Below are 24,107 nucleotides of genomic sequence, written 5' to 3' on the forward strand. Positions count from 1 at the left end.
GTGTAGACCTCCAACAGAAAACTAAAATCCTGTTCACACAACTATAGGAAGACATGCGCACAAACAACACACACACTGACCCAGTCGAACTCCTGCGTTGCTCTTCTCAGATCCAGGTGCTGGCAGCGTGTTCTCCAGAAAGCCGTGCATCGGGGGGGTCTCCAGGTGGAAGGTCAGCTGGTTGGAGGGGCTGTCCGGGTCTGACGCCCCAAGGATCCCCACACAGAGACATGCCGAGGAGCCCTCATCCACCACCAACATGGACTCACCTCAACCCACAAGAAAACCACTATCATGGAAACTTCATGAGGGATACTCAGTACAGTTACTCACAATTATTGTCAGTAAATATCTTCAACTTGACTTTAAAGTACTTTTAAGGTGAGGAGTCGCATTTTGACATCTTTGTGAACTTCTACCACCTCAGTTCAACACTCAGAAGCAACCTTAACACCACAGCCATCAGCGAACTCTCTTATCCTTCCCATCGCACAATTTGACAATGGCTTTATTTTATGTATAGTTATAATTAAGCTGTATTTACATATGCTAGTTTTTTTTCTCTTACTTCTCCAGGGATGTAAAGCTAATTTCATTTTAAGGGAAATGTGCCAGAATAATTTTCTTCTGTGCGTTCGTCCATCTCTTACTCGGCTGCTAATGAATCCATCATGTCATCTTCCTTCACGTTCTCGTTAATTAACACAAACCTGAATCTATGCAGCCAGAATGAAACAGTATTCAGTGTATCAGAGTGTGTGTGTGTGTGTGTGTGTGTGAGCATTAACAATGGACAGTCCTGGATCTCGCTGATAAATCTATCTAAAGAAACAAGGTAAAGCTGCATTCCTCTTGTTTCGCAGCGCTAATGCTCTTACTCTGCCTCTTTATTCACTGCTAATTAATTAGACCAAGAAACATACGCACCCCCCCCCCCAAAAAGCCCTGCACAGCTTGCTGCTGAATGAGTGGGGAGATACGCTGGCAGGATTAGAGAGTTATCCTGAAGCTAGTAGCACTGCAGTAATCCGGCCAGAGAGGCGGCGAGTTCACGTCCGCTATTGTAACCGAGGGATGTGCTTCTTTCTGCCGTGTTTTGTAAAGGCGTTCATTGTCCAACATCCATGCTCTCCCAGGAAACACACAGACACATAAGGATGATAATCTCCCCCAGCTGTGTGTGTGTGTGTGTGTGTGTGTACATATAATACCAGCAGACAATAGTGAGATTTCACTTAAACTTGTTGGCGCCAACCTCGTTAGCCGAGAGAAGCTCCCGCTAAATTGTTTGCATGACACTGCAGACACACATTCTGCATGTAAAAAAAACAAAAAAAAAACTATTTACGTCTGAGATTAAGCTTTTTACACCAACTTAAAATGTTGATTATTTGTCTAAAACTGAGAAACAATCAAATTCAGTTTTTATCATCGTGTCTTAATTATTATTTAGTTTAAAAGAGATTTAATATGAAATTAAATGGAAAACGTAACTTCAAAACTTTACTATTATTTAATAATAATGCTACATTATACTTTTTAGTCCACCACAATTCTCAGGGAAATCCCGAACATTTTCCCTCCACATGTATGTAATGACTTCAGATTAATACATATAATAATCAAAGATTAATTATTGACCTGTTATTAGAGTTTAAAAAAACACATTATTGCTGCCTGGGTGAGATACTGCTGTTTATATCAAAATTAGCCTCTTTAACAGATGCAACAATAATTTGTCAATAATTTTAATCCAAAAATTTAAAATGCAGTACATAGTACTTTTAGAGAGTACTTTTACTTCTGACATTTTAATGGAATTCAAATGTTAATCCTAAAGTTTTTTTGATTCTGTAAAATAAAGAAACTACATGAGAAACAAAATTTCAACTTTTCTTTCTGTAAATAGATTTTAGTAAATCTTCAATTAAAGTGTACAGTGAAGTGATAATACAGTAAAGTAACAAAATCTGAATGTATCATTGGTTTTGTTCATGTTTAAATTCAAATAATTTAAGTAGCAGAGATGGTTGAAATCAATTTTTTGATGCTTTTCATTCTGCCACAAGGCTTCGAAGAAACCGATTCACATTGAAACAAATGAAATTGTATTTTTTAAAGGAAAATCATGATTGTATGAACTTGGGAACAAACAAAATGAGCTATGGAGATTTGTTGCAGTTTGAATAAATGTGAATAAATCATCCCTTGTGATCTCTTTCTCTCTCTCCTTCACATACACACAAACACACACCTCTCCCAGTCTTCCCAGTGCATGTCCCAGTGGTCACTGGTCTCCGTTGATAACCACTGAGCTCTCTCCAATCCCTCTTCTTGGCTCTGACTGCAGCGAGAACTGTCATCCCCCCCATGGGGCAGTGTGAGCGTGTGAGAGTGTGTGGTGTACGTTTTGTATGTTCCCACTCCCCCTCCCAGTGCAGAGTGTGTGTTGTACTGATATGTGACAGCGTGCTGTTGGGGTCAGGGTTGCTCCGCTGCATTAAGAGGATTGTGAGCAGTGAAGAGCAGCAACAACACAACACTCACGTTTGTTTTTCTGTCATTGTGAGGACGTATTAACCCTTCCCCCGAACCTCTAACCCAAGTCTGAGTCTCAAACGACCCTTTAATGGAGCGAGAACCAGAAAAAAACCTGTCCTTGCAGTCAGTGTGTTTACCTGCACAGGAGTCGACTGACTCCGTGTACCAGTAAATTCATGTGTACATGCAGCAGATCAGTCATCAGAAACTAAGTTGAAGGGATGACTCACAGGTGTTAAATGGGTAGTGACAGAAGATACGGATTTCATTCTTAATTATTCCTTTTCACAGTTCAACCTGTCTAAATTTCACTAATACAAGAGAGGAAGTAACTTAATCAGACATTTCAGGTCATTTAATCCTCCTTCATCTGGACACTACACTCCAATACTTTCCCTGTCTGCAGACGTTTGTGCTGCATATGGTGTGAAAAGCAGGTCAGAAGTCTGGTTACATGTCTAAATGACAAAGAAGTCAGTGCCCACCAGGAGAAATGTACCTGAGGAAGCCAGGTTCCTCTGATCCCCCTCCCTGATTACAGATAGACAACACAGCAGAGAACAGCTAAAACTATGACAGTGTGAGGGCAGGGGGCCGAGCTGCAGCTACCCAGCTTTTATGTTCTGTCACCACAACAAAAAAAATTTGACACGTCTCATTGATGCTCTGTGCTTTGGGCTGTATCTCCAAATCTTGACGCCGATAATTAAACTAATTTAAATCAGCATCCAGGTGGCCGGGAAAACCTATTAAAATGTTTGAAATCAGCAGTTACTGTGTTTGACTGCTCAATCCAGCGTCACAACAACCCAACTGTTAGTCTGGAGTCTCCGAACAGCTGCAGAGCCAAAGTTCCTTTCTACAGCAGACTAGAGAAACCAAAAAGGTTTCGTGGCACATGATGGAGGTGATTGATTTCTCTTTCACGTTTGAGCTGTGAGATTGAAGAAAAAGAGATCTTACCCAGAGTGATGGAGGGGACTTTGTTGTTAATAGGAAGGACTGTGATGTTCAGGTCATAAACAGGAAGCATTCCATGGAGAGGGACAGGTGGTGGTGGGGCGTCTCCGTGGCAACAGCTGTCTATCCCCCCAGCATCACCATCAGAGATGATGAGGGTGACAGTGTCAAACACAGGGTCTGGTCCAATCTCTCCTCCTGAACACAGAGAGCGACCGAGACTTTTTTAACAAAGAGCTTCTGCAAGTTTTCGGTTTGTGTGAATCAGCAGTTATGACCACAAAAAGTTGAGATTCTTTAACTACAGTAGGATTAGAATGTGCATTTCCTAAAGATATCACTGCTTCAAAATATCAAGCTCTTCCTGATTGGGCACCTGTGCACAATATTTAAATTCTTTAGTGTGTACAGTGTCTGAGAAACTGGTTATTTTCGGCTATAAACACATTATGTCAAATTTACTGAAATTCACCTCTGGTCACCATCTTCCACTGGTGTCCATCATGTGTGCTCACACAAAAACTACAGGGTTTGTATCAAGTGCAGGCTTTGAACGTAGAAAAAGCTGCGGCTCATAACAGCTAACTACGGCCAAGCTGCATAAGGACAACACTTTAAAAAAGTCATGTCCAGAATCACCACACTACAAAGTAACTGACTTGTTTCTGTTTTAGAGGACGGAGTGCAGAACTAAAAGGGTTTGAGCCGAGGAACAAAAAGACCATTTAGACATTATTAATGATTTACAACTTGAGAATACCATGTCCCCTCAACACAGTCTGGTCTCCCATGAGGTTTCCTAACCTGTGTGGACATAGTAGATGTGTCCCTGCAGCAGGTCCTGCTGGGAGAACTTGTCCACAACCAGCCCGGCTCTCTGCAGCTCCCCTCCGCCTGGGCTGCGGGCCAGCATGTAGGTCAGTCTGGAGTCGTCGCTGTCCCGGTCCGTGGCCGACAGGTAGTCCACCGTCACCTGGACCCGGCCCCCTTCCTCGCACCTCAGCTCCCCCAGCAGACCTCCACCCAGCTGGGGAGGCTCATCATTCATTGGCGAGACCTGAGGAAAGCAGGAGAATTAGTCAGATCACACTGCAGTCACAGTTTGTGACTTCACGAGGGAACTGAGAAACTACAGAAATGTTACAACCATGTTTTCAGATTACATCCACCACTAAGAGGACGACCGTCACTCAGACCTTAGAAAATATTCCAGCTACAGTGGGACATTTTCCACTGTACTGTTAGGACGCAGGAAGATACTGGACATAGACTTGAAGAAAAAAGCCTGAGACTGGATTTCTACCTTTCTTTAGACTCTGCTAATGACATGGAGAAGCTGCTGGTTGAAACCATAGCAGCTCTGATGCTGCAGTGAACTAATTTCGCTATCACAGGAAGATGATTCATGAAGTTCTATATGCACCTGTATCAGCAGGACAACGTCGGCGGAGTTCAGACCATCCGTCACCTTCAGACCAAGTTCATCCTCAGTGGTCTCAGAGTCATCATGGATGTACCTGCAACACAGGCAGTCAGTCAATTAGACTTTATTACTACACACTAACTTTCACATAGGTTTGTGTAATTCAAAGTGATTTACACACGACAGATTTCAAACAGCAGAAAATTTAAGCGTCTTCCAACAATCTAAGCAGTTACTAGACGTCTTGCTCTGCATTAAAGAAGAGGGACCATGTTTAGTTTCGTGTACGGCTGAGACGATGAAATCTGAACCAGTTTGTCCAAACAAACAACCATGTTAGCACTGCCAACACTTTATATTCATTGGCACCAAGTGTAATATTTGGAACTGCTTTGTTTGGGTTTGTTTCGCATTACTGATTCTCCATGTGAGAACACCGAGACCAAAAGATTTGTGGTTTAAGAAAAGAAATAATGGACCACTCATTTACAACTCATTTAACTACCCACTTCCAAACGCCAGGTCTGATTGAATGTTTCCTCCTGAGGTTTCGCTTTACGTTTCTGCGGCTTCAGCTGCTGGATCAGCAAACACAATAACAAGGACTCTGTAAACACTAACTCTACTAAAATCCCATGAAAGCGGAGGCAGACTAACAGTTGACAGAGGAAACACTTCATGTGGGTCAATGTTTACATGTCTGCAGTGTGTAATCATGTAAGTGAGGTACCCTAGCATCTCATTAGTGTTGGCTCTCTGTAATATTCACACAACTTTGATCGTGTTTAGGCTCCATGTAACTGCAGCAACGATCCATCAAACAATCAGAACAAGAGCGCGGGTTTGTCATGTCATGTGACTGCAGAGTACTTCTTCTGTTCTTAAAGTAACCATTTATTAAAAGCTAGATGCTTTTTTACATTTTTCATCATTAACTCTTTCTGAAGATCCACATTGTCAGGGCTTTAAACTCAAGCAGGTCCTCAGAAAGAAAGAAATGCGGCTCATAATCACACTCACACTTCCTTTCTGACCTGAGTCGGAGTCCTCTCAGATCCTGCAGGGTGAACCAGTCTCCCTGATGCAGCATCCGGCCCTGGAGGTCCAGCCGGCCGTGACGAGGCGTCCTTTGAACCTCCACCCTCAGCACATCCACCTGGCTGTCCCGGTCTTGGACCAGTAAATGCTCCTCTGTCACGAAGGCACCTCCACCCTCCTCCACCCGCAGCAGGTTGGTGAAAGCCTGGGAACCACACAGAGAACCCCACAATAAGGACCAAACACCTGCATCCTAATTTTCTCTGCCAGCCTTCATGTACTCTGCACCAACTAATCTCACAGCTGGGAGAGCCGAGTCTCTGTTTGACCTCTGACCTCTGGCGCCTGGTCGTCCACAGGAGTGACGGTGATGTTGAAGAGGAGGCCGGAGACGGTGCCACCGTGGTGGTCGCCGACAGAGAAGATGAACTGAACAAACAGCGACTCTGGGCCGATGTCCTCCACAGGAGGCATGAAAGCCACTTTCATGTGGTTCACTGCATGCTGCAGGTAGGAGGAAGTAACATATGAACTTTCAATTGCCCATTACAACACAAATATTTTGGAATTTTTTAAAATGTTGATTTGTGCTGATCTACTTCAAGCTTAACTTGAGTGACACAAACTCTGACAATGATGAAGTTTCTTTGGTGATATCTTTCTCTTTTTAAACATCACTTCAACACCCACCTGCTGAGACTAATACGCTCTTTCAACCCTCAAAACAAGAAAAATCTGTCATTGCCTGTGTCACATTATGTAGGGTTGAAACTTTATTCGTTAATGTGCAGTGTATAGCCAGGTGCTAAGTTTTAAAGAAAGCATAAATATTTCTGCAATTAACATGAAAATGAGTAAAACTGCAGAAATATATAACAGCATAGACATTAAAATGAAAGTCTTTGGCAATGAGATCATCACAGCACAGATATAAGTCCCTATTTCACGAGGCGGTACATTTGTTTTTGTGTGGTTCAAACCTGTGTGAAAGACCTTAACACTGGCACCATGTGGTCTTTCTTCATGGTGGTGGTGCTGTCGGTGTAGAACAGGCGTCCTGCATCCATCAGCCTGGAGAAGAGAGAACATGCTTCAATTTCACTTCAGAGTCAACAGCTCTGAGTTGCTGCAGAACACAAATTAAAAGTCTAAATCAGGTGTATTTTTCTCTGTTGATGGATTTAGACCACGTGCTGCATCTATCAGGTTCAAGAAAGCCCATCCTTACCCAGGATGCAGGGGGCTGAAGCAGGGCTTGGTGATGACGTAGGTCAGGTCAGTGTCTGGATGCTCTCGGTCTGTGAAGTGGAGGTGAGCCTGAGTGATGTAAACCATCTCGGTCTCCTTCACTGTCAGAGAGCGAACGCTGCCGGAAACTTCCACCGGCAGTTGGTCTTTCACCGGGAAAACATGAACCACCACCGTCTGATAAACGGGAGTGGGGTGGGGGGAGGGGCTTATATATAGTATGCTTCAAGTGTACTTTAATATCAGCAAGTACCCGTTAACCACCCTGTCAGTTTCTTTTGGTCATAAATATAACTAATCACATTATGTTTCTTTGTACTACCATGCACTGCACTTACTCTACAATAAGTATCCAACCAGATGGTAACAAATAGAAAATAAAATAAATAAATAACTGTTCTCACACTTGCATCTCGTGAACTGTGAACACTTTTCTTATAGGACTTTGCTTTGATGTTTTTTCCTTGAATTAGATTTTTGCTGCCTTGTACCTCACTTGTAAGTCGCTTTGGATAAAAGCAACTGACAAATGACTAAATGTAAATTAGTTTAAATAAAAATAGTCTTTACTAGACTTAAGTACACTGAATTGTATTATTTTAAAAAACCATTAAGTTATAGTTCATGTATTCAAATACATGTTGCACGAATAAACTTCCATTCTCACTCAAAGTGTATTTTTTAACATTTTACTAATGTTTAATTTCAAGTATATTTTCTTACATATAGTAAATACAAACCACAATTTTAAGTAGTATAGAAATGCACTGAAGTATCTGCAAACGGTCTCTCAAAACAATATTTGCAGATGCAGCAGGATGTCACGTCTTTAACTCACGTATGTCTGGGAGAGGTTGGGGGGCTGGTGACTGTCAGACAGTGTGAAGTCGAAGGAGTCCTCAAACTGTTCCTCTCCTGAGTGCTGGTAGAAGATCTGACCCTGGATCAGGTCCCTCTGCAGGAAACTGTCCACTGGGACTCCTGCATGTGGGGCTATACAGCAGGGGCCACAATGTGATGAGGTACTGCAGATATATTTAGTAGATGTTGACCTGTTTGAGGTTGTTGTCTTAGTTTATTAGGTTTATCTGTCAGAATGTTGTATAGTACAAAATGCATCCATCTCAGACAAAAAGAAAAGTAGTTAAAGCTTTAGCGGGATCATAGGGCAGTTTAGGAAGTGGTGGAAAAATGTAAAGCTACATCAAATCGCGTTAACTTTCGAGGGACATAGTCTTTGTGTTTACCATTTGTCACCAGTTAAACAGCTCCACTCTCACCTGTCCCAAAGGTGGAGGTCTTTCTTAGCAGCTGCCCGGCCCGTGGTGTGTTGACTATCTGGTAGAGGATGTAGTCGTCGCTAGAGTCGAGGTCCGAGGCTGACAGCATGTACTCCTCCAGCCTCACGGTGCTGCCCTCCTGCACTTCGACTGCCACATTGTTGATGAGGAAGGGCGGAGAGTCATCTTTGGGCAGAATGTTAATTGGTAACTTGTGGCGGATGCTGTGGAGGCCATCGCTGATGCGAAAGATGATGTGGTCACGGGTAGTGTCGCTGTCAGAGTGATGGTAGACAACAGCGCCCTCCCTTAGGTCTCGCACATGAAACATAAAGGCCTTCCCACCTGGAAACACAACGTACAGGTAAAATAAAAACATGTAAAGGTCAAAAGAATTAAGTTCAGCTAATGTTAAGTTTATTCAACTTAGTTTTGATTCACAGAAAACTTTACAGCTCACAAAAAACAGGCTGAACTGACTTGAAATCACAGATCTGAAAGATTGAATTGAGAATTAACTTAACTGTTTAAGTTCTTTTAAACATTTTCTTTGTGTCTATTGTAAAAGGACAACATATCATCTATCACACATACAGCCGTGAACTTCATGAGTCTTTGGTACTTGCTGTAGCTGCTATCAAGGATTAAAAAGCTGTTCCATTTATTTAGCCATTAAAGGACTTCTGCCATCGTCCATGGCTGCAGAGGGCTGATCTTCATCTCCATATGCTTTACATTGTTGTCCAGTTTTAAGTGTTTCAAGAGGTTTGAGGTTGTGTTTTTCACAGTGGAAGGAATCCCACCACTTTTTGCAAACTAATTACATGTTACAATGATGTTTTTTTCACCTTTTTCTGCAAACAGAGTCATAGCAATGGGAATATTTCCAGCCACTGAATGTGGGCAGTTACTGCTGACAGTGATGTGCATTGGTTAAAGCATTTAACAAACTGGCTTCAACAACTCCAACTCAAATGCAGGACTGAACATTTCTGTTTCAAACAGAGTGCGGAGTGCGAACTCGCTAACAGTTTGAAGAGTTGGACTGAACATGAAAAACTTGTGCCCCACATTAATGAAATGTAGGGTGTTTCCATCTGTCAGCTCTCTGCTGCTGGCTGGCCTTTTTCTCACTCTCTACTACATGCTAATGCTAACAGTAGAGAGCCACAAGATTGGCGGCCGACTGGCGGACATGTGTTGTTGTCAGCGGACGGCTCTTTTTCCAGCCAACGCTTCGCACTTTGATTCAATTACCGTCTCCAACACATGCGCTGATTTTTTTCTCCCATTGTCACTTGGAAATAACAAGTTTCTCTTAGCGCCTGAAGGCACCGCGAGGCGCTGGCTGGGGTTTGTGCTGTGAACACCGGTGGGGTAAAACATGGCGTCCTTCCCGGTGGCCTGGCCGTTGCCAGGATGGGGGCTTCCTGTCTCCTCGCATGTGCCAGAGAGACAGAAGGGCAAGGTCAGCAGACAGATTGAGAGATGAGCGGTTCGCGAGCCCGAACCTCATTAGCAACTTTACCGAAGGGAACCGGCGACTGGTCCAAGTGATGGAAACAACTTGGTAATTGGGCCCAAAGGTGGCATTGGGCAACAGGCCCATAAAGGAAAAATGAGCTGGGAGGACTTTGCGTGCGTGTGTGTGTGTGTATCACAGAGAGAGAGGGAGTGTGTGGCAGGACAGGCTGCCATCCATTTGGCTGAAGGCGTTGGACGAAGCCTGCAGTGACTGTCCCCATGCTGCAGCATCGAGGGTCAGCAGCATCCCGCTCCTCAGAGACGCAGCTCCACCGCAGCATCTACTAAGGCCTTCCTACAGACTGGGCGCGTGTGCAGAGCCGAGCCAAACTTTGGTCGGCTTCTAAATACGCATCCAAATGGAGGAGATACAATAATGCAGGAGCAGGTGCTGCTGTCCAACATGGGAGGGGGGTGGAAACCTGCCCAGTGGGACAAAAGTTTCAACAACCATCCTACTAACATACTCTGTGGATTTACTGCATCCTCTCTGATGTTTCATGGCAAAAATCGAGTTGATAACAGTGAAAGAGGACAACAGTTCTGTTTACACTGTCCAATAATTTCTACATTCATAAATGAACTATTTATACACCTTCAACATCTTCACTCATTCAACTCTTTTCTGTTGGAGGAAGGTTTTGTCTACCTAAACCTTTTGTCAACTAAATAAGTCTGCAGATTCTTTTTTGTTGTTACATCATCATAAATCTAGTCTATGTCTGTCAAATATGTAGGTCAGATATTTCAGAAATGACTTTTTAACATTTCTTATTGTGTCTAATTGCACTAAGCCAAAAATACACAAAACTAAAATTCCTATATCATCTGCCTCTCACTCCAAACACAAGTACAACAGAAATATTGCTGTTCAATGAGTCACTGAAAGGTTCCACCACATGTCTCCAAATTAAGATAAGTGTATTTAAGCAGCTTTTAGTAGTAAATATGTAAAAAGGTAATCAAATTTAATATATTATCTATAGTTCCAACCACCCAATGCATTGCAATGAATCTGAGGGCCTCTGTATAGTTGTGAGAATGGAAATGCCTGGAAGGCATCACAGCTATTTGTAGAACAAAAAGTCTCAATCCAAAGTAAGAGCACCTTGCATGGCAGGTTAGTATTAACACCAAACTACATTTAAGCTAGTAATATCTAGTAATCCTGCAATAAATCCTCCAGTGCTTTTAGGCAGTGGCAGCTGAATATTTGAACACGAATTGGCCATTATCTCCTACATGAAGAAGTATTGAGCGCAGGACTGTTGGACTAGTTAGTTTGACTTTTGGCTTTGTATTGCAGCTGAATAATTCTAAGGCAGGTTCTGAAGCATTCGGATTACTGCATCATAAACTGATTATATATTCTTACAAGATGAGGTCTCTAGTTTCTTTGGTGAATGTAAGGCGTTTGCAAACCTTTCGAGCCTCTGGAATTACAATAATACATATATATATAAAATAAACTTGTTTTAAGCATCATAAGCAAAACCTCCGGCAAAACACATCAGATTAAATCCATAGTATTTGATATACAGTAGTCTCTAGTAGTAGCAGCAGAATGAGCAATAACAAAATTTAGGCAAGTTTTGAGACTTGAAGTGTATGAATTCCTGAATTATGATAAATTAATCTCTAAATACAGATGACCTTACTAAAAGCCCACTGCAAGTTGCATTTGCAGGTCATGAATGAAATTAGTGACTGTGTCCACATTCAAGAAAGACCACGTGAAAAATCGGCCTGACTGGGAAAAATGTGTTGAAACCAGAATCAATTCAAAACACATGACCTCTTCCTCTGCGGTTCCTTCTGTTTCTATACTTTTAAAACAGCCATGAAAGGTTAACTCCCTGCCCGAAACCCCCCGGGGGATCCCCGTACTCCTACCACATCACCACCCCCCTCAGTGACCCCTCCTCCTAGCTGGTAGCATGAAATCCTGTGGGGACAGTGCATCTGCTCCCTGTGCACGGTGGCATGAAGCAGCATAAGTCCCTCCAATCTGCTCAGCTGTCGCTCCCTGTACGACACAAAGAGGCCGTCTCCCGACATGCTCGGCTGGAAGGGACAGACGTGGACAGAGAGCGCGGCAGCGTCAGCTTCAGTGCTGCCACGGCCCCCTGGCGAAGTGGCCGCGGCCCCATTTTACACCTGATTAGGAAACACATGCAGGGCCACTGGACATATGCTTCCCCAGCCACACCACAGTCCCTGACGGATGGACAACACATGGAGGAAAAAGGGCGGAAAAGGCCAGATGACGTTGTCTAGGACTTCCCAGGGCAGTGTGTGTTGGAATACCAGCCGGGAATTAAAGGACAGAAGATAAAGACAGAGAATCCCTCTGAAGGTGTGCAGACTTTTTTAGTGAAGTAATGGGGAATCAGCAAAGTGCGTATAAATAAAGGTCCATGCTGCTACTTTCAGTCATCATCTACATACAGTTTATGTGCTGCATCCAATGATGATCATGCTGAGGTTTTTTTTTTTTTATTTTAGAAGTAAACAACGAGCTGCTACATACAGTGAATCCAGAAAGCATTCACAACTTCCACATTTTGGTATGTTACGGCCTTATTTCAAACTGGATTAAATTCAAGTTCTACAAACAATATCCTATAATGACAACATCAAAGCAGTTTTTTGTTACCTATTTTTGGGCAGTTCCTCCCATTCTTCTTTGCAGTACCTCTCAACCTCCATCAGGTTGGATGGAGAACATCGGTGCACAGCCAATGTTTCAGATCTCACCAGAGGTGTTTAATCAGGTTCAAGTCTGGACTCTGGCTGGGGCACTCAAGGAAATTTAGAGAGTTGTCCCATAGCCACTTCTTTGTTATCTTAGCTGTCCTGCTGAAAGATGAACCGTCGCATGATCCTGCCACGACCATGATTTATTGGTATTGTCCAGGTGGTGAGCGGTGCCTGGTTTTGGCATTCAGGCAAACAGTTCAATCTTTGTTTCTTCAGAAAAGAGAATTTTGTTTCTCGTGGTCTAAGAGTCCTTCAGACGGGCTGTCATGTGCCAGTTACTGAGAAGTGGTTTCCGTCTGACCACTCTATCATACAGGCCTGAGTGGTGGAGTGTTGCAGAGATTGTTCTTCTGGAGAGCTCTCCTCTCTCCACAGAGAAATGTTGGAGGTCTTTCAGAGTGACCATCAGGTTCTTGGTCACCTCCCTGACTAAGACCCTTCTCTCTCCATCCCTCAATTTGGCCAGCCAGCCCTCTCTAGAAAGAGTCCTGGTGGTTCCAGACTTCTTCCATTTACAGATGATGGAGGCCACTATGCTCATTCGGACCTTCAAAGCTGCAGACATTTTTCTGTACCCTTCCCCAGATCTGTGCCTTGGTAAAATCCTGTCTCTGAGGTCTACAGACAATTCCTTGGACTTCATGTCTTGGTTTGTGCTCTGACATGCACTGTGAACTATTATAGAGACAGGTGTATCCTTTTCTAAATCGTGTCCAATCAACTGAATTTCCCACAGGTGGACTCCAATCAAGTTGTAGAAACATCTCAAGGATGATCAGTGGAAATTTAGCTCAATTTAATGTCACGACAAAGGCCATGAATACTTATGTACATGTGATTTATTTTGTATTTGCTTTTCTTAATAAATTTGCAAAGATTTCAAACAAACATCTTTCACAATGTCATTATGTGATACTGTTTGTAAACGTTTGAGGCAAATAATGAATTTGATACATTTTAGAATAAGGCTGTAACATAACAACATACTTTCTGGAAACACAAATGTAAGCTGTGTTTTATCTATGCTACAAACCATCTAGATGAACCATTGACCTTTAACCCCTCACCTCTGACACTAAGACGTCCGTGTAGAGGTCCATCCACAGCCACCAGGTAGACAGCGTTAATGTTGTCTTTGTCAACTATCTGCAGCTCCTCCCAGGTGATGGGTCGGGACTGACCCTCCAACAGGTCCAGACCTGAAACCCCACAGTTTAAAGTCATTACCTCTTGAGGAGGAAATCTCCACTACATGGTCACAGCTTTCATACTTTAAAAATGAAGACTTCTGCAGACAAACCGGAAAACCTTGACCTTTAAATATAACATTTTCTTGTAAGTTTTCTTATAAACTTCACAGTAGATAAAATAAAAGACCACATGAACGCAATTATTTGTTTCTGATTTTATGGTTTATCAATCAAATCTGCAGATCAAGCCATGTTGAAAATAATCATTAATTTCATTTGTGTTCAACATAATAAAAAATGATGTTTACCACACTGATGCACTGGTAAACAAAATCTTATAAAACAGGGATAATATATATGTCAGAGAGGACATTTTTCTGCATCGAGTACTTTAACTTCAAATACATTTTCTCAGTTACACATATGCACGTCCTCCGCTGAACAGTTTAACAGTGAAAACGTGTTGTAATATTTCTTATTCACCCATGTTCCAGGAAACTCTGGGTGCGTTTGTTTCAGCCGCCCTGATGGAAATGTGGACCATGATGGGCGGGCTGGTCATGTAGGAACCATCTATAGCCTGGAACTCCACCTGAAACATGATAGATGAACAAGATATTTCAGGATATATGATTTGTATATCCTTAAATATTGGACTTGAATATGTTTGCGCAGCCAAATATTAATGTTTAATCACATAAACCAGCTCCTTTAGTTAACTTTGACTCAATTTAATACCAGCTACAATTATGATAAACTATTCCCAGGCTTTTAAACTTATACCAGGCCGTACAAACACTTTTATTTAAACAACTAGTTTAGTTCAGGCAATGCTACAGTTTAGATGTTTCTCATATTACTTTAATAGCAATATGCTGGAGCATTGATCTTACTGTGGTGGTAACTGTTGGGTTCGGCAGGTAATATATTCAAGCTAACGGTTTAGTTTAGCAGCTAAAACAGAACGGACCTGATTTTCTGAGCAGTAAATTGGTTCCGTTTCGTTAGCGGGCTGTGAGTTAGCTCACATTGGCAGCTATAAAGCCTCGGGTTCAGGTTAGCTAAGCTTTTACCAGTTACAACCGTTGAACCAGGTTAGAACAGGTTAAGCTTTCTGTTTGGTGTAGGTTAACTCACCGCTCAAGCTTCCAGATAACAGCACCTGAATGTTGGCTTTGGATTAGATAATGGCGTTAGCTGACTGTTTGGTTTAGCGGGAGAATAAGTCTGGTGGTGTCTATTCAATTTAAGCAACTAATTTAAAAATGTACCCGTCACCTTCACTTTGGCAACAAATACGAAGCTGTTTTTTACAACACTGATACCTTTTTACCTATTTACTTTTCGATCTGCCTTTAATTTGAAGCTCCAGTACCTCATAGTTCCGTCGCTGTGAATGACTGCTGTTGGGAGGCTGGTAGGCCACCTTCATCTCATGGAGGTCCAGCCAGGTAAAAGATTTGATAGGCTTGGTGTGGTCATCCAGGTGGGTGATGTAGCCTTCAGCAGGCTGGGCAGTGATATTAAAGACTAGCCTCGCCTGCGGCGTCTCATGGTCCTTGGCATCCAGGGTGGCAGTGGTGAGTGGGGTGAGGATGAACTGATCCACCTCCAGGATGAAGGAGGCCATGAAGGCAGCCTGGGGTGGCTGGTTCTGCATTGCACCGTGGATCAGAACAGGTAACCACACCGCCTCAGACTGCGAGTGGGGTAAAGGGGACAGAAAGTTGAAGTCTCATGTTTTTCTTGTACATCTTCTTTCCAATTAGTGTCAATCTGCATAACTTGTGTTATGCACATGTACATTTTAAGACAATATATAGCACATAGAAATCAACACATACTGACTCTACTTGTGCTGTTATTTGTAGCATTAAAGAGGAATCAAGTGTTGCTTCAGAAACGATAATCAGACGTGTTAAAAATGACAGGTCTTTGCTGTTTATGTGCTAATAAGAAGAAAAGAAATGACTTCAACGTTTAGGATTGTTGAAGCCTTTTAAACCCCTGCAGAACCTCCTGCTCCACATCCTTCCACATCTACAGAGCTGAGAAAAATACATGAAAGTGTGATGTCACCTTCTTACTGCCAGTAAACCTCTCATCACCTCAGATGCTAATCTCACCTGGATAACGTCCAACTTGTCTTCAGTTTATCAACTTTGTTAAACTAAAGCACTTCTGAGTGGCAACACTACAAGTCTTCTCAAAAAGTTGTTTTCTTCCAACACTGTTTTCTCCAATGTTAGATAAGAGTGATATTAGTTTCTCTTCTTTGGAAGAATAATTTCTTCCAGGGTATTTTCTGAATGTTTTCGTACCTCCAGCAAGGTCCTGGTGGCCTGCTCCCTCATCTCAACCATAATGGGTATGTAATCAATCTCTGGTGATGGAGGACTGAGGTGCTGGTACTTAAGGCCAGAGCGCAGAAAGTCCTGGCAGCTGGTTTTGAGGAAACGAACCTCTTTTGTGTCATAAAGACAGGGTTTGTTTCCAGGACAAATTGCTGCCGTCTCTCTGCCTGAAGGAGAAAAAAGACAGACAGATGCCGAGGATGTATGTTTACAATGAGTGTATAACATTTTGAATCTTTGGGTTTTCTCCCCATTTAGTTCAGGATTAGTATAGTTTAAAGAAACTGCAGCCAAACCAAGGTACATGTTTGAAAAGCCCTTTGTCTAAATAAACCTTGTACAATGTGCCGTAACCGTTTTGTTTGTGACATACCCCTTCTCTGCGAGGAGTCCTGCTCCATCACCACCTGGCCCAATGCAGGGACGTTGGTGTCGGTGGTGATCAGTCTGACAGTGCAGGCCAGGTCAGCTCTGGTTCTGATGTCCAGGGTGGAGCTGTCGATGGCATTGGACAGGCTGTAGAACTCAGGAACTACTAGTGGAATGCTGCCCAACATCACCAGAGTGGACTTTGAGTCCACCACCCGCACTTTCAGAACCATTGTCTCCACCAGCGTGTCTGAAGATGTGAACCTCCACACAGACAGCACACATGTTATAAGAATGTTTTTAGGGTATGAAAACAAAAAACTCCAAAGTTTCACCACCAGAAATAACTATCCGTCGGATTTAGCAACGTTTCTATGGCTTCTGCTATAAAATGAGTAGCGTGCGACTGCCCCCCGTAACGCCAGAGGAGCATATCATTCTCCAGTATTATAGGACATTAGGAACGACCCCTGGTCAATTTTCAGGACTGTAGCCAAGCTAACAAAGAATCATAGCTCTGCTGAGCCCAGTCCCACCTTAACTCTCTGCAGCAATGATTTTGTGACTTTCTTCAAAAAACTAGTCACAAACAAATCATTTATAGGACCCCAACCCTCCAACTATTGCTTTAACATAAACATGTATCTTAGTCTCAATAGCGCCTAGAGCGCTCAAAGATCCTTTAATCTTCATAGAAACATCCATATTAGATTTGAAAAATCATTTGCTAACTACAGTTTGCATGCAAGGCTTATGGCTTAGGTTTGCTGCATTGCAATTATTTCCAAAATCCTCGCAAAAGCAGTTGCAAATTCTGTGACCACCTGCAAAGGAATAACCTTTCTGAAGATGCCCCCTCAGGATTAAGGGTACATCATAGTACATAAACATCAATGGTGAAAGTCAAAAACGAGCAGTACGTTTCACTTTATACTTGGCTCCTTAATGCAGCAGTATTATGAAACACAATGCTAAATTTCTATTGCTATGCAGATAACACCAGGTTTTATTTAACTGTGAAACCAGAACTATAACCTATTTCTGTGGCCAAAGATGGTTTTCTGGTGGCTAAAATGTGAAGAACTGGTTTGAGATTAGGCACCAGCTCCCAACTGTGCCTCAAATAGCCTTGGTGAAAAGTTTTGCTCTGACAGAGAAATAAGAGCATTAAAAGGATTCAAACCATTTGCTGTTGCTAACTGACCTGTAGAGTCTCAGCATCACTGCGTCCTCCTCTAATAAAGGACTGCCATTGTGGACGTATTTCACTTCCTTCTCTAGGAAGCTGCAGTCAAACACCTGCAAACACACAATAAACCCAAGTACTTCCACTGTACTGCTACTGAAACTAAAGGCGGATTCATTTATAGACACTGTTAGCTGTTCTTTTGAACCTTGCGATGGCCATGAAACTGTCCTGTTTGACATTAAACACTTTACCACAGCAAGTGTGACCTCACCTGTGGAGTCAGCCTGCCCACCCTCTGAAAGATGGGTTCATTCGTCACCACCTCCACCTTACAGTCAGCAGTCAACTCCACAGCGATCTTCAGCTCTTTCTCTGTGATGAACACATAGTGACCTCTGGCAACTTCCACGCCCGAATTCACCAGGACCAGACTCCCACAACATGCGCCCATCATCACCACCAGCAGCAGGAACACGGGAGCCATTTTGGAACTGCCAGGGCCTCTTTGTTTACAGGCTCGGGAGTAAAGGTGATCCAGAGAACGATGTGGACCAGAGCTGAAGGAGAATGAAGGCTTGAGTCTTACAGTGTTTTATAGGCTTTCCGTTCAGTCTGAAACAGCCCACATGCATGGGACAGAAGTTTAAATTAATTCTATGAAAATGAATTGAGATAACTACTATTTTTTAGATTGTTTTCCTAAAAGGAAAGGGTGGATGGTACAGTCCGTAACCAGTAGGCCTGGTCAGTATTGAAAGGGCTCTGAATGTCAGATTATGACAGAGACTCAAAATAAGTAAAAATGGGAAAAACATTTTTTTTTAAATCACAAAAAAGTTGCATATTCTCACAACAGGATCACAAAGTTATTCAAAATGAAGTAAACTAAAGTAAAGTGGAGGCAAAACAAATAGAAACAGACAACTCCGTTGTCGAGGTGCTGTAGGGTCGGAGGGTGTCCCTGCCCAAAGTCTACACTTAAACAGTTACTCAAATGATGCTGTGTGTTCGTGAAGTGCCGTCGAGATGATTTTTTTGTGGGCCAACGCATAAGAGGCTAAAATGCAGACTGGCCACTAAATTGAGACATTTTCTCCTTTGCTTCCCCCTCTTCTAACTCTGTTGTTGGTCTCCACGGTCCCTCATCTGTCTGCTGTTTAATGCTGAGCAAGTAGGGCACAGTGGGATCCCTGCTACTACTGAAGACTACAGCGGACAGAAAACGTGCAGCAAAACTAAAACTTGCTAAATAGAGTAGATTTGACAGAGTTTGAGAGTTTGAAATCCTACTACAGTACAAACGGATCAAAAAAGGTGCAAGTTAAAAGAAAATGAGAAAACTCCAATGCTCAGCTTCACATCCTTGGCAGTCCTTGCAAATCAAATCCCTATGCAGGCAAAAGCTGTAACAGCTGTAAACATGACCTCTGACCTTACCTCAGGCATGAATGTGATGAGGTCAAAAACACTTCTGCTCCAACTCGTCTTTAGTGCTTTTGCGATTCCCTAAAATTCAGACTTTTTACTTCTAAATCACTCAGCTCTCAACCCCCTTGCCTGCCCTTTGATACCATCGGAACACCTCTAACTTCTGGCTGTAGCTAATTAGTCCAGCTTCTCCCTGCTGCTCCCTGCTACAGTCCTGTCCGGAAAACACTTTCACCCTCCATTTCACTTCAAACTAAAGCCCACTGCAGGAAACACGGGGTTAATCTGTGTCACCCTGCAGAGGTGCTGGAAATGGCATGGGACAGGCAAAGCGGGGGAGGACAAGGGGAAAGCCATGGAGGGGGGTGGGGTAGTTTCAGCATCAAAGCAGCCTCCAACTGGAGCTGGTGTGTCGCTTCCCATTGAGACAGACAGATGAGCCTTAGTTTGAGGTTTCTGCTCTGTGTGTGTGAAAGCAGACATGATGCTGAAGGATGGGAATATTATTGTGCTTTTACACTGAATCCGAAAATCAGGGAGAGCAGACCACAGTGCACATCTGAACAATCTGGGGTCTTATGCTAATATGTGACTCCCTAGTCAACTTTTTCCAGGTTGACACATCCAGCCAGTAAATGGGAAATTAGTGGTTTTTATTGTTTAGTTGACTTAATACTTTATCATCCAGATGGTTGGAAACGTATTCAGGGATTGCAGAGGTACTTACAAACCAGTACTACAGTTCGGAGACTCTAACAACAAAATAAACAAAAAGAGTTAAGTCAGTTCTGATTTGGAAATTGTGGATTGAAACTGGTTTGACATTGGTGTAGACGTTACATATACTTCTACATCGCATTTTGGGTTATTTAGTTGATTGTGCATTTCGGTCACAAAACTGAACTAATATCTTTGGATATTAGTTGAACAGTAGTGGAAAGAAACTCATGACCTTTAGAAGCTGGATTGTGCCGCCTGCAAACTGCATGGCCCTAGTGTTCACATCCTTTAGACCAGGTCTCCACATACATCCTGCACTGGGGATCCATGACAAAATAAATGTCCAGTCAAAGCCAGAGAGAAATTCTTGTGGCCCTAGACTGGCCCACTGGACTGTACAGGTACTGATGGAAGATAAATTAAATACAGTATCTACGTCAATGCATGATAGTCTGCTGTTTCTTATAGGTAATTAATGAAGGTGCTCAACTTGGTCTGGGTGCCGAATCCTCAAATATCAATAATATCTGGAATCATTTCTTCTTATATTGCCTTTACTCAGCAGTCAAACTTGTACCAGTGTTGCATCCAGGCAAAGGTAAACCATGTCAACCACTGAGCAACAATAAGGGAACTCATAGCCCACACACTGGAACAATCACAAGAGGAAAGGGCTTGAAACTAGACAAACCACGAGACACAGATTACAAAACCACATGGTGCTTCTTAGACCACAAAACCCCAAGTTAGAGCCCCCCAGCCTGACCATTAGCAAAGGGACTGTGCAGTTAAAAAAAAACAAAAAGAAAACACCAAATCAGATCATGGTACATCACCACAGGTAGCTAGTTCTGCGACATCTTGACTTTACTCAACGTAGGTTTTGTTGTAAATTGCAGTGGTGTTTAATAACTACATGTAATTACTGTAAGCAGTGTACTTAAGTACAATTTTGAGCTATTTATACTTTGAGTATTTCCATCTTCTGCTACTTCATACTTTGCTTTCACTACATTTCACATTGTGCTTTAACTCTACTACATGAACAAAAGTTACTAGTTAAATTTCAGATTAAAAACATTTTATTGACCCACTGTGTGAAGTTCACAGCTGCACCAACGCTGTTAGATTCAAAACGTGACCATCCAAACAGACTAAATCAGTAAAATCAGCGTAGACCCCTTTTGGATAAGCTGGGTTAAGACATTCATGGTCCCCAGAGGATGAGTAACCCTGGTTTTACCATAATAAAAACATTTCACAGACACTTTAATCGTATTAATTCTCATTACAGGATTATTTACCACCTAATTTGGTTTAGTTAGTTTGGTCATGGTTTACACAAGTTACCCCACAGTTTTAGCCAAATGTCATAAGAACAGAGAAATCCACTAAAAGGAAGCCATTTCCTACTCTCACCTGGACAGACGGTGGCCTGGTGCCTGGTCTCTGCAGAAACGACGTTGGACAGGAGAGAACGTCTGGTAAACGATCCACCAGCTGCTGCAGTGACTGGAAATGAGTCAGTGCTGCTGAATGGGGAACATGCACTGCAGCCGTGAGGTGGACTCACTGGGTCCTGAATGAAAGACCATAATTAAGTTCAGATCTGACCACAGACAGACCCACACAAGCCTTTGAACAGTGACGCTCACAGTTTTTGGCTCGAGCCGTCTTTAGCTGGTAACTGTGCCAGAGTTTCAAAAACATTATTGTTCACTAGTTTTATCCTGAACATACCAAATAGTCAGTGCTTCTGCTAGAGTCACATGTTCAGATGGTTAACAATGAAGCAGCACAGGACATTAAAGATACTGCTGTAACTGTTACAAATGCTCCTGAAGCTCGTGCTAGTGCTGTTGGGACTGTTACTACTGCTACTGCTGCGAATACTACTACATAAGAAGTAAACACAAAAGTGATGCACGCAGCTGCTTTTCATTGTGGTGATGCAACTGAATGTTGGCTCATGTCAAAGTAACACAATCCCTATGTTAGCAGCAAGGAGAGCAGCTCTGCCAAGTAAAGCATCGTCATCTCAAGTTCATTTTCACCACTTTAGGTCCAAATGATTTAACAAGCATCGACATCAATCAACTTGCCCACTCTGAACACGCTGCAGCTACTCAAGAACTTTTCTACTCAAGAAAAAAGTCAAAAATAGACATTAAATGACAAACAAAAATGACACGAGTGAATACAAATGACACAACAGAATGAGTCAAAGTAATTTAGTCTCTTTCAGTGTGGGGGTCCAATATATTTACCCGTATGTACCCAGGGACCTAAATTTATTCTTGAGTTTCTGAACTGGACATTTATTATCAATGTATTCGTGAAATCGTTTTATTTTTCTGTGCAACTTTGTATCTGTGATGAATTGTTGCAGCTAAACTTGCTCCATTAGCGGTGACAAAGGATTAACAGGCAAAAAAAAAATAAATAAATGAAACCCTTTGACTGTCCACACATTGGGTTCGGCTGCAGGTCTGCTGTACAGCGGGTAGCAGCCGCAGCTCTGCGGGAGCTCAGCCCTGCAGAGAAAGTTTCCACTGAACCCCTGTCGCTCTAATCACATCTGCAGCTTGTAACACTGAAGGCACAGGCTTCCATGAGCCACAAGCCAGTGTTTTAGATGAAAAATCCAAAAGCGTGAATGAAATGAGAGAACAGAAAGAAGGAAATGCCCTCATTTTTCCTCTCATTTGTTTCCATCCAAGGCCTAATAGAGGTGTGTGTGTGTGTGCACACGTTGTGTTAAAGTGTGTGAAGTCGGTTGGCTCTTACCCCCACTTGTTGGAACTTCTGTTTGTCTCCGTCGTCACCTTCTGCACACGCTCAGAGGAAGAGGAATCCTGTCTCTCTCTCTATCACACACACACACACACACACACACTTCACACTCACTGTATGCCACCACCACCCCCAATTCAGCAGCTCAGCGTCACCCCGAGACGTCAGGCATCCAACAACAGAGCAAGAGAGAGGAAGGCAAAGAAAGGGGGTAAACTGTGAGATAGGCAGAACAAAGGGCGAGCCAGTTCCTCTGCTGGTTGACTTTGTCCTAAAGCCAAAACCAGAGAGAGAGAGAGAGCGAGAGAGAGCAGACAGGAAGTATGCTGTGAGGTTTCCAGGACCCCCCCCCAATCTCTCTACATCTAAGTCTCTGCCTTTATTTCTCTCTGTGTGACACACACACATACACGTGAAAACCCACTTTGGTTTTAATTTTACACATCACAGACCTGTACCTGTGATTTAGAGGTGTCGGCTTTAGATTCATGCAGCGTTCTGTTGGCAAACACATGACGCACTAAAGAAAAGAAGGTGATAAAACTAAAATATGGCAGATAAATGAAAAGCGATTTATTTAGAAGTAAAGTTTAGTCCGTTCCTGAAAGGACCTGCTGACGGTGAAGGTGAAACATACAAAACTCTCCAGCATAAGAGAATTTAGCCAGACGTGTGTGAGAGGACAGGGATCTTTTTGTATTTTGTGTTGAATCTGATGTTTCACTCATGTGTCACTAGCACAAAGACTGGAATCAGGTTTTATTAAATAAGGAGTCCTTTGTATTTCCCACAGCACCGCTGCTGCTCTGTTGACCTCATTAATTCCCTGGTTCGCACACAAACATGTCTTTTCCCCACTGAGCTACTGACCTGTTCACCCATCATACCAACACACACACACACAAATCCAGCGTAATGGAAGCAGCAGAACCAGATTCCGATCAACAGTCCATAACAGAAACAGCTGCTTAATGAAGTACAAGTAACAAACTTTAAGTGAATGTCCATCATTTCAGGGACTTGTGTGTCGCCGTCTCTAAAACTCTGATAGTAAGTTAAAGCTTTTGCTCAGCCGGTAGAGGAAGCTAGTCTCGTCATGGCGAGGCCAGTATTTTACATTTAAAGCCTGTTTCCTACTCCAAATGTGGGATGGGTTGTGTTCATGGACACGTTCCACACGTGCAGAGCAACAAACCTGAAGGCAACCAGAACAAGAGGCAGCTCCTTTGTTGTGTGTGAATCCCTGCACAAGAGCAGTGTCAAGGAATTCAGTGCAACCGTCCCACAATA

The 24,107-nt window shown here is 42.8% G+C and overlaps 1 protein-coding gene across 1 annotated transcript in view; it reads right to left on the bottom strand.

Moving 5' to 3' along the window:
* The window catches only part of frem1b (Fras1 related extracellular matrix 1b), a 42,592-nt gene extending 19,514 nt beyond the window's left edge, over nt 1-23,078 (bottom strand). Inside the window, exons 1-19 of the mRNA XM_067513230.1 lie at nt 22,812-23,078; nt 21,444-21,603; nt 18,148-18,433; nt 17,892-17,986; nt 16,692-16,951; nt 16,286-16,485; nt 15,340-15,663; nt 14,448-14,556; nt 13,842-13,973; nt 8,491-8,835; nt 8,049-8,203; nt 7,191-7,387; nt 6,943-7,033; nt 6,299-6,466; nt 5,959-6,167; nt 4,925-5,018; nt 4,306-4,558; nt 3,505-3,699; nt 81-269 (exon numbers count right to left, since the gene is read on the bottom strand). Coding sequence (XP_067369331.1) covers nt 81-269; nt 3,505-3,699; nt 4,306-4,558; nt 4,925-5,018; nt 5,959-6,167; nt 6,299-6,466; nt 6,943-7,033; nt 7,191-7,387; nt 8,049-8,203; nt 8,491-8,835; nt 13,842-13,973; nt 14,448-14,556; nt 15,340-15,663; nt 16,286-16,485; nt 16,692-16,951; nt 17,892-17,986; nt 18,148-18,360 — 3,229 coding nt within the window. The 5' untranslated portion in view covers nt 18,361-18,433; nt 21,444-21,603; nt 22,812-23,078. The remainder of the gene's footprint in view (nt 1-80; nt 270-3,504; nt 3,700-4,305; nt 4,559-4,924; nt 5,019-5,958; nt 6,168-6,298; nt 6,467-6,942; nt 7,034-7,190; nt 7,388-8,048; nt 8,204-8,490; nt 8,836-13,841; nt 13,974-14,447; nt 14,557-15,339; nt 15,664-16,285; nt 16,486-16,691; nt 16,952-17,891; nt 17,987-18,147; nt 18,434-21,443; nt 21,604-22,811) is intronic.
* Nucleotides 23,079-24,107: the final 1,029 nt, after the last annotated feature.

The sequence above is a fragment of the Channa argus genome, chromosome 8, assembly GCF_033026475.1.
Source record: "Channa argus isolate prfri chromosome 8, Channa argus male v1.0, whole genome shotgun sequence".
Lineage (NCBI taxonomy): Eukaryota > Metazoa > Chordata > Actinopteri > Anabantiformes > Channidae > Channa > Channa argus.